The sequence below is a fragment of the Xiphophorus couchianus genome, chromosome 8 (assembly GCF_001444195.1).
Source record: "Xiphophorus couchianus chromosome 8, X_couchianus-1.0, whole genome shotgun sequence".
Taxonomy (NCBI): domain Eukaryota; kingdom Metazoa; phylum Chordata; class Actinopteri; order Cyprinodontiformes; family Poeciliidae; genus Xiphophorus; species Xiphophorus couchianus.
The window spans coordinates 13,235,428-13,245,218 of record NC_040235.1 but is presented as its reverse complement, the minus strand read 5'-3'; the positions used below and the strand labels follow the sequence as shown (position 1 = coordinate 13,245,218).

Sequence of the window (9,791 nt, the reverse complement as noted above, 5' to 3'; positions counted from 1 at the left end):
CACTTTATCAAATCTGGCCCTCTTTGCAAAAAGTTTGGACACCCCTGGTCTATGGAGTTTTATATGGGCAAAAATTAAAGTTTTATTTGGTGTTATTCAAACAAAGAAGCTCAGATTCTTAGCAAACTTTGAAGAATTACTCAGACTGATGTGTATCACTAGTGAGAGCAATTTAGATTGTCAAAGGTTTGTGTTTAAAACACAAACTTGTGAGGAACATAAAGCTTCATATATATACACACACTGCCTGGCCAAAAAAAAGTCGCCACCAAAAAATGGTCACACTCTCTAATATTTTGTTGGACCGCCTTTAGTTTTGATTACAGCCCGCATTCGCTGTGGCATTGTTTCAATAAGCTTCTGCAGTGTCACGAGATTTATTTCCATCCAGTGTTGCCATCCAACCTTAAACTTTAAGGTTTAAACTCATAAAATCAAATGCTAAATCACATATTGGTGGCATTTCTGTCTTTTCAGGGAAATGTTTTCATCAGGAATATATTTTCAGTTTATTTGGGTTAAATGATCAAACTCATTCACATTTGACCAAGCATTTTGTGCAGCAATTAGCACGGTCAAGAGATTAACAATTGAATCTGTTATGAAACAATTACATAATATTCCATCAAAACCATTTTTCTCCTACACTTTTGCATGATTAGTTCACTATCTCAACAGCCTGATTTCCAAGTTAATAGTTGGAGTAATGTAACTGCAAGATTGAACTCCAATCATTGTATGCACACAATGGAAAAGTAGCAAAGGTTTAAAAACTATCTGGCTGCAAATTAAAGTTTTTATTATCCGTTTTACTGGTTGTCCTTTTCCACTTACCAGATAACTTATAATGTGATTGTCCATCTCCAGCCCTCGTGGCCGGTGTTCTTCCAGTTTCCGACGTCTCTGCTCCAACACATCTGATTCAAAAGGTCCAACTACTTCATTAGTAAGACAAAGTTCTGAAGAGGCCTGCTGATGAACCATCATTTCATTCACTTGTATTGAATGAGGGGAATAAGTAAAACATTCGGGATAGCGGTCCTTGAAGATTGGCTTCTAGACCAACGCACAATAACATTTGATGTAAACAACTATTTCATGTGCTTGATGTGGGAAGTCCACTAAGCAAGAAGAAGGTAGCCTCATGGCAGACACCTCTTTCCCCATGACCTTCAGCCATTTTAAGGCTGAGAGTTTTTAACACTCAAATCTCAATCTACAGTTTTAAGACTGAATCAGTTTAAGGTGAATTCAGACAAAAGCCAGTTTATGTTTTTGAGGTTTGATTATTCTGTGTTCCTTTTGTTTCTTCATTTGATCAGTCTTGATTCTGTTTTCAGTCCTTCTTAGTGTTTCTAGTCATGTTTATTTCTTGTTTTTACTTATTCCTTGTTACTCTGGTTTAATAATATTTCTTAGGTGTAGTTATTATTTAGTGTTAGATTCATTTCCTAGTCCCTTGGGTAATCTCTCTTGCACTCTGTGCCATTTTTTTCTCTCTCTCTCTCTCTCCTCCCCTCACACCTGCAACCTGTTAGCACATCTGCCCAGGTCTTTTGTTCCAGCATTCACCCTCACAGTATTTAAACTCTTCTCCTGCTTACACTTCTTGCTAGTTTGTCCTGTTATATCCCCTGTTAGATAGGGTTAGGGTTAGTCTCAGTCAAAGATGCATTCTTTTCAGGTTTGAAAATCTACCGTTCCTGAAATTCAACAGTTTGTAAAAAAAACTCTCTCTGTCTGTCCGTGGTCGGCTCTGAGGACAGTCATAGCACCAGGGTTGGTGGCAGCTGGTGCCACCAAAAAAGTTTTGAGCTCGAATGTGATCTCATATAATGAAGAAGAGAAAGCTAGGTCATATGTGGCCTATGAGATTATAGCGCCGATTATATTGTGGACCGACAGCCTACCAGTTTGATTCTGCCTAAGGGTAGAGCTCTGCCATGGATGACAAGGTTAAAGCTGCAAACAAAGCTGGCAGAGGTGACAGACTGCTGAACCAATTGGGAAATATTGACCAATATTTTTCCTTTGTGGATTCTTTGATAGGGGTTACAAGACAGCGGTATTTATTCTCATGTAAAAAAAACAAACAAACATTTGCTCACCTGGGGAAAAAAAAGCCTGGTCATCTGGATGTTCTGTGGAACTCTGCCTTGCATTGTTTCTTCACTTGAATCTGAAACTCGGCATAAGTTTTGTTTTATTGGCAGAAAAAGTAAAATGTTTTCAGTTTGGAGAAGCTGAGTTTTGTGAGCAAATGTAAATTCAAGCTTACGATCCAATTCTGTGAACTAAGAAAATGTACATTTTGTTTACTAATTTCAAAATACTATGTCATACATCAATATTACTGAAACAATGAATAGTTGCAACATTAGTCCAAAATTGAGACTACGGTACATTCAGAGATCTTTGAAACATAAATATTCTAGCTGTTTCAGTTTTTATGGTGGCAATTTGCATCGCTTGCAGTCCAGTTTGCTGTGAAGAGTGATGAGATGGAATTCCATAATTAAATTAATGGAAGTTAATAATAAATCATGAAAACCTCATTTACCCCCGCCACAGACTGACATGCTTGCATAACGTTCGTGATCCTACAGTTAGGTGAGGGCAAATTGTTGATGAGCACAAGGCATCTGTCATTCTGATTGAATTAGAAGAGCAGAGTAGTTGCTACAAAAGGGAACGGTGTTTGATGGCATTCTTGTTTTGATCAGTCATAGTTGCCTCCAAGGAAACACCAGTGAAAAGACCTTCCCTTTCTGCATTATTGTCTGACAACGGTTAAATAAAGGCCACTAAAGCCGTTACAACCAAAGAGAAGTATAACTTAAAGTAGACTTCAGTTACTGTTATTTTATCAGATTTTCCAGAAGTACAAATAAGTTTACTAGTGATTTTGTGATAATAGTCTCTTGAAGTGCTAGCACTCTTACCTTATACACATAAGGTCCTGACTTCAAGTCCCACCCAGAGGTGGGACTTTTTTTTGTTGGAGATTTTGTTGGAGATTTCACCAGATACCCTGGCATCCTCCAGCATCACTGACTATTAGGTTAGTTGGTCTCTCTAACTTGGCACCAGACAACACTTCACTCTCCACAACGCATTGATACATTATGAAAACAACACAGGACACAAGCTAAAGTGTAAATCCAAGTGTTTATTACAACACTGTGACATATCTCTTCAACCAAAAGTTAAATTTTATTTCTACACTTTATTCATTAAAAGAACAAGGCATACATCTTTCATATACACTACACAATGTCCAATACCCCAGTGGTTTAAAGGGAAATCTCATTTACACTCTTTCAGTCCATCTTTTCCTGGCAACCTTTTTTTCTCAATAGCTACGCCTACTGGGAAAGAAACCCCATTTCTCTGTCACATCTCACTTTCTTTCAGTAATTCATTACAGTGTTTATGTCAGACAATAATTAAATTTTATATCAGTCTCACGGTGCAAATATTGTGATTAGAACGAAATAAGCAATTTTTTCTTTGTCATAGTGCAGCTCGGAGAGCACAACAAAAGCAGTAGGACTATATGGCAGTATATATACATATACATACATGTCACTTAGAAGGTTAGCTTTCATTAATGTTCACATCCTTTTCACAGTTAGTATTTCAGAAGAACACAGATTCTTGGATGAAACTGGGATAAACAGGGGATATGTCTAAAGATACAGGAATAAATACAGCTTTAATGAATAATAATTTATATTGGTATGTGTAGCAGTTGGCTTTTATTGTATGTAGATAGCATTGATTCACCAGGGGCGCTGAACTGAAAACCCAATGCAATGTCATGTGTTTATCATTAGCACATGGAGAAGCTTGAAGTAACAAATACTTGAACAGAGTAACAGCTTGTCACACTAATGAACTCACTCAGTAATGCGTGTTATTTACCTTATATGGCATTATGTCACTTTTAGCATCCTGGCTTCTTATGTGTTAATAGAGACACCCAAAGTTTCAGAAATTTCACAAACCGGCTAATCATGAAGAGGGTGGCTGTCCTTCTCATCGTATCTCTTACACGTTTTGGAAACTGTTTAGAGTTTGGAGCTATGACAGCTGCTTCCACTTGGGGTGTCTGTGTATCAAACACATTCATGTTGCCTGTGTTATGCTGAAGTGACTCTGGAGAGGAGAGTTTCTGTTGATTGCTTCATTCGCTACTACCTCTTGGTGCTTCAATCGGTTTCCTCAGTTTCACTTGTCATGACATCATGTCGGCATGTTTATCTCTTCCCCCTGTTCATCCATGGACTACATCACTCTTCCTCTCTCTGCAGGCCGCACTGGAGGAACCTGGACTATAAAGGCATCCGGATGTGCATGGCAGAGCTATTAGGCCGAGCTGCCAAAATGTAGATGGCACTCTCCCTTAAAAAGTCTGCCCAGGTCAATGGCCTATTGCATATAAGAAAACAAATAGTTACTTAGACAGCTACAACTCATGCTATAAAATTATATTATGGATTTGTTTATTATTACATCAGAAAACTTTCTTTTTGTTTGTCTTTAACATAAAACATTGAATAGAGAGAACTAAACTCTTGTTAATACATGTTAGTAGTAAGGAAAGTAAAATACAGGAGGACATAGATTGCTAAGTTAACACCAGAATAAAACTCAATGGTTTTCAATAAACAATGCATGTTCAAAGGAGAAAATCAAAATGCACAACCCCCAGAAATCACCAGATTAGCTTTATTGTAGAAGGATTTGGCGATATGAAGGTGGGAACATCATGTGGTGGAGGTGTATCTGCACACAGCAGCCATATAGGATTTTGAGGTCCGGGATTTGTTAACCACATTATCTTTATGTCTAAATTGTAAACTAGAGTAGGTTCTGTTGATTATTCCAGGTTGAGACTCTGAAATTCCAGCTTCCGAACTCAACTGCAGTGCAGTATGAGCAATGACCGTCTTGGGAAGTTTAAAACCACACAGCAAAAATGTCTAGGGAATTGACCATAATTTTATGTTTAAAAAACATACTATTAGTATTAATCATTTTTAAAAAATAATTTTCATAAATAAGATATAAAACATGTCAGTGTATAAAGAGGGATTATCTTACAAAGCATTAAACTACCATCAATCCAAGTAATATAGTTAAGAAGACCATCAGGTCTCCGTCTTATGATAATATGCCGCTTGATGCTTTGAAAATTAGGTTATAAAAAATGAAACACACTTTGTTAATTAGTGCTCTGCCTAATACAACTCCCAATGTGCAATTAGGAATCCCCGGAGTAAGCCACAGCAGTAGCTGTAATTATTGCTGAATCATGTAGAGCATAAAAAAGTCCCAAACATCTTGTTATTCCAAAGAGCCAGTACCTTCATGCCCTATTGACAAGTCAAAAGTAAGTTTGATGCCATTTATGAGGGCAGTTTAGCTTGAAGTGGGCTGTCACTGTCCTTGCGAACACTTCTGGGCTGCATTGTTTTGCTACAAGTAATGATGCTGCCCCGGAACATCCTACAGTCAAGGTTGCATCAGCCAATTAAGACAGAGTGTAGGAGATGTTTCAGAGCATATTGTTTTCTGTCAAATATTTAGTTTTCACTAAAAATACAAACCTGTTTTCATCGGTCTTGCTCCTTTCACTTCCAGAGCTGGCTGGACTGCTCTCACAGATGGGTCCAACATGACTTATGCTAAATAATAAAACAGTGAAGAAAAGTATGACTTTAGGAGATGGCGGCCTCATAAAAAAATAACTGGCATAAATGTTAAAACATAAATATTTTCAAAACTGGCAATGTTTTCAAAATATTCTAATTTAACTAAGGAATAGAGGATTAGCAGTTATTTGTGTCGTCCTGGATTATACTGTGAAATGCCATCTCTGAGTAAGGCTGGGTAATATTCAATTTTAAGTCATAGTTTAACTAATATCCTGATGTCTCGTTAAGACACCACTTTCTATATTTGTGAATGTAATCAAACAAAAAATATATATATTTAACATGCATTGAGCAAGACTAAGACTGTGTTAGTGTTAGATTAAAATTTTCCTGTTGTCTGTTAAGCACAGCTTTTCAAGAAAAGCTCAGCTGAAGAGAACAAAATACTTTTTTTCTAATCCTTGTAATTACAGGCCATCTAATTGTTGAGCCATGCCTTGTGTAGCATGACCCAAGGGCATAAAGAGCCTGCACTCCGCTCATCAAACTTCATTGACCCCTAAGTACGCCTCTTTGAATGATTTATGTTCAGAAAGCGTCTCAGTTCAGAGCTAAGAGGAATCTCCCACTCTCTCTCCTCTCTAAATCTAAATCAAGAGTTTGTCTGAGAATACTTGAAGGACTACAGGGAGATGAGGGCTGTTAGAGTGAGAAAAAAGTGACAGACCATGCAGTGCTGAGTCACACTCACCCACAAGTCATAGGAGAGCAGAATCCCATGAGTCTGTGGGGAATAGGTGAGAGGTATATGGAATGGTACAGCACAGGAGATGTGACAGCACCAGCACAAGAGGTTAAACAGTACACAAAGCACATGCACACACAGATAGATGCTGGTGAAGATGAAAGATATTTGAGATTTTAGTGTTTTGAGATATCTGCAGTGCACTCTAAGAAGGTTATATCAATTACCTGGCATTCATGGAGTAATGCACTGTATATATTGATCAGGCCAATGATTACTTTGGATTTGAAAATGATAACTGTTATACAGTGCTGTGAAAAGGCATTTACCCACTTAGAGATGTCAGAATCTACTTTTTTTGTTACACTTAGATCTCTGACAAACAGTGAGAGCCATCATCTACAAATGGAGAAAACAATGAACAGTGGTGAAGTTGTCCAGGATGGACTAGCCTCCTAGTCCAAGTGTTTCAATCTTGCATTGATCACTAACCAGGAGGTCACAAAAGAACCGTGAACAAGATGTAAAATACTGCATTTGCCTTAATTAAGTTAAGCATTCAGAATTGAACAATGTGATAGCGGCAGAGCAAAATTTTCTTCATTGTTGTTTTGTTGTTGCCTCTGACTGTGTTGTGCTGTGAAATTAATTTCAAATTTTATTTCTCCTTTGATCCAGTTTGACCACAAAGCTCCACAGAAGTGGGATGTGTTGTGGGATTGTTGCATGCGTTTGCCCTTCAGAAGATGTACTGATTAGAAATTAGATTACTTTCTATGTCTGTTTCATTGACAAAACACAGCAGGTGCATGCACAAACACATACACACACAGAAACACATATTTCTACTGGTTTCACAAGAGAAACGACGAAATTCACTGACAGTTTCATTTCTAACTTGTAAATATTTATCTGATTCAAACAGTTGTTTAATGGGTTTTATATGATTTGAACTAAATAGAATTAAACTGATTATTTATTTTTTATTTTAACTTAATTAAACTGACTTGATTAAATTCATGACAAATCACTCAAAATTTATGATCTAAGATGTCTAATGATTTTGACTATATTGCTTATTGACTTACTTGCTAGTAAGAGATCTGTTTTTAATTAATGTTGTAAATGTGAAATACTGCAAAGTCAAATATGAGTGAAAATAATAATATCCACATGGTGATTATTGCTAGTGACCAACTTATTTTTAAGTTTGAGTTTTTTGTTACGCCAATTTTACTAGAAAAAAAAAAATTTAAAAACCTGCTTGTCAAAAGTAAATGACAACATCAAGTAATCCAGGCTGTTTATAAAGACCCATAAACCAATGAAATAATTTTAAAAATCATAAACTGTGAAAAAAACAAACAAGCAAAAAAAAAACAAAAACTATCTGTTACCATAGTGAAAAAAAATTGAAGAATGAAATGAAATAATGACATGAAGTGTTAAAGATGAAGTGACACAACTTAGTGCCACACCTTACTGAATCGCACTGCTGGCTAAGCCTTCTGTATGGCAATTTTATTTGAGTAGATAGACAAAATAATTCTCAAATCGATAAGCTGCATTTCATTTAGCATTTTAGGCAGCCCTCTGATTTTTGCTGAGCAGAGAATTTGTGTCTGTGTGCTGTGAGCACTTTAGTGACAACAGACTATGATGATTTATGACACAGGAATGAACCAGATTTAACGACTGCTTCTTTCTCTCCATCTCTGTTCCAGTACTTGAAGCAGTTCACCCCCTTTTTTTTTTTTTCTCTGGCTTCACCAGCTGCTGTCTGCATGCAGATCAGATCCTAACTCCCCAGACTGCTGCCTTTAGTGGCGAGGTGTTGAGCCCTCACCTCACATTGCAGGATTGAGGATCTTTGAGCTTGTGGAACCAGGACTGCTGGGCCTGGCGGCATTCTGCTCTGGTGATCACGCCGTCTTTATCCATGACCAGTCCTTGAAAAACCGTCCTTGCCTTGTTTCTCTCCTTAGCGGTCAATAGACGCACCAGTGAGTTCTAAAGAAGAAATAAGAAAAGAAAATAAATTCACAACAGTGCTGGCAAACTGAACCAGGACTCTATGTACTTGCTTCTATTAATAAAAAAATATTCAGACCACGCATACCATATATACATATTTTTATGCAGTTTACTGCAAAAGGCATTATTTAGAGTTTTTGCCAAAATCATTTGCAAATCAGCGGTGGCTGATTTACACTTTGGCTCAGCTTACCCCAACTTAGCTACTACACTGATATTCTAAATTTCTTTATTATTATTGGTGTGATATTATACACACAGTTTTACATTGCGGTTTAATAGAAATTGTGCCATTATGGGATAGTAGAGGATATTTATTTTATTTTATATTCTATTCTATTCCAATTTTTAATGACAAAACGTATATGTTTTTTCACTATCCAAATACTATACCTCAGTCCTGAACTTCCTTAGAACAGCCAGCGACTCAAAGTAGAGAAAGTCTGACCATTCGATGTGACCCTTCTTCTCAGGATCCAGAGAAGCAAACTGGGCTAAGACCTCCTCCTCTTGCTCATCACTCAGGTCCTTATCAAACTGCTGCTTGGATACAAAGTGGCGGTACTGCAGCAGCTCATCTGACACGAGGCATGACTCTACAACGGCAAGGAGCAATTCATCACATCACAGTAAATTAGTCACCCACTGGTCTTCCAGATATAATTAGTTTAGGATGACTCATGGTCAGCGAAGACGGGACCACCTATACCCGTCATCCTGCCGAGCTTTAGGATAACAAGAAAAAAACTGAGATCTGAGAAAAATTTAAAAAAAGATTAAGGGAAGACATATCCTTTAGATTAACTTGACACAGGCTGACGTTTCCATACTTATTTTTGTTAATTATGATGTTATCGTCATAATTTAATATGGTAGATCAGTCTTGTCAACTTATACACATCACCAAAACCTGACAGATATGACTCCTTGCACAATATGCATATCCTTTTCCACATTTTGGAAACTTAAATATATCTTACTGGGATTTATTTGATGGAGCAACACAAATAAGAAAAATAAATAGAAGTGGAATGAAAAGGACACAAAGTATTGTTTCCAATATAAAATTACAAAGTTCTGCAACAAAACTCAACATTTTTTAGAACCACTTTTTGTAATGTGCAGATTACAACACTGCCAGATTCTTGGAGTGTTTAAAGCTAATGACAGAGTTATGATAGGCCACTTGACTTCTAATCTGATTAATGTTTTCAGTGACCAAAAGTCTGAATGAGTTCATTGATAGGCTACCAACACTACCAGTGACCAACACAAAACTTGAAATAAAACTTTCTACTGGAAGCAAAAAAAAAAACAAACAAAAAAAAAAACATACAGTGTATTTACTGACT

General features: G+C 36.9%; 1 protein-coding gene across 2 annotated transcripts in view; it reads right to left on the bottom strand.

Annotated features, from left to right (window-relative positions):
* Positions 1 to 3,149: 3,149 nt before the first annotated feature.
* The window catches only part of phf24 (PHD finger protein 24), a 33,129-nt gene continuing 26,487 nt past the window's right edge, over positions 3,150 to 9,791 (bottom strand). The window contains exons 5-9 of one of the 2 annotated variants that reach the window (XM_028025605.1): positions 8,833 to 9,035; positions 8,252 to 8,415; positions 6,412 to 6,444; positions 5,613 to 5,690; positions 3,150 to 4,431 (exon numbers count right to left, since the gene is read on the bottom strand). In XM_028025605.1, coding sequence (XP_027881406.1) covers positions 4,335 to 4,431; positions 5,613 to 5,690; positions 6,412 to 6,444; positions 8,252 to 8,415; positions 8,833 to 9,035 — 575 coding nt within the window. In that variant the 3' untranslated portion in view covers positions 3,150 to 4,334. The remainder of the gene's footprint in view (positions 4,432 to 5,612; positions 5,691 to 6,411; positions 6,445 to 8,251; positions 8,416 to 8,832; positions 9,036 to 9,791) is intronic. The other variant, XM_028025606.1, reaches the window with a different exon arrangement.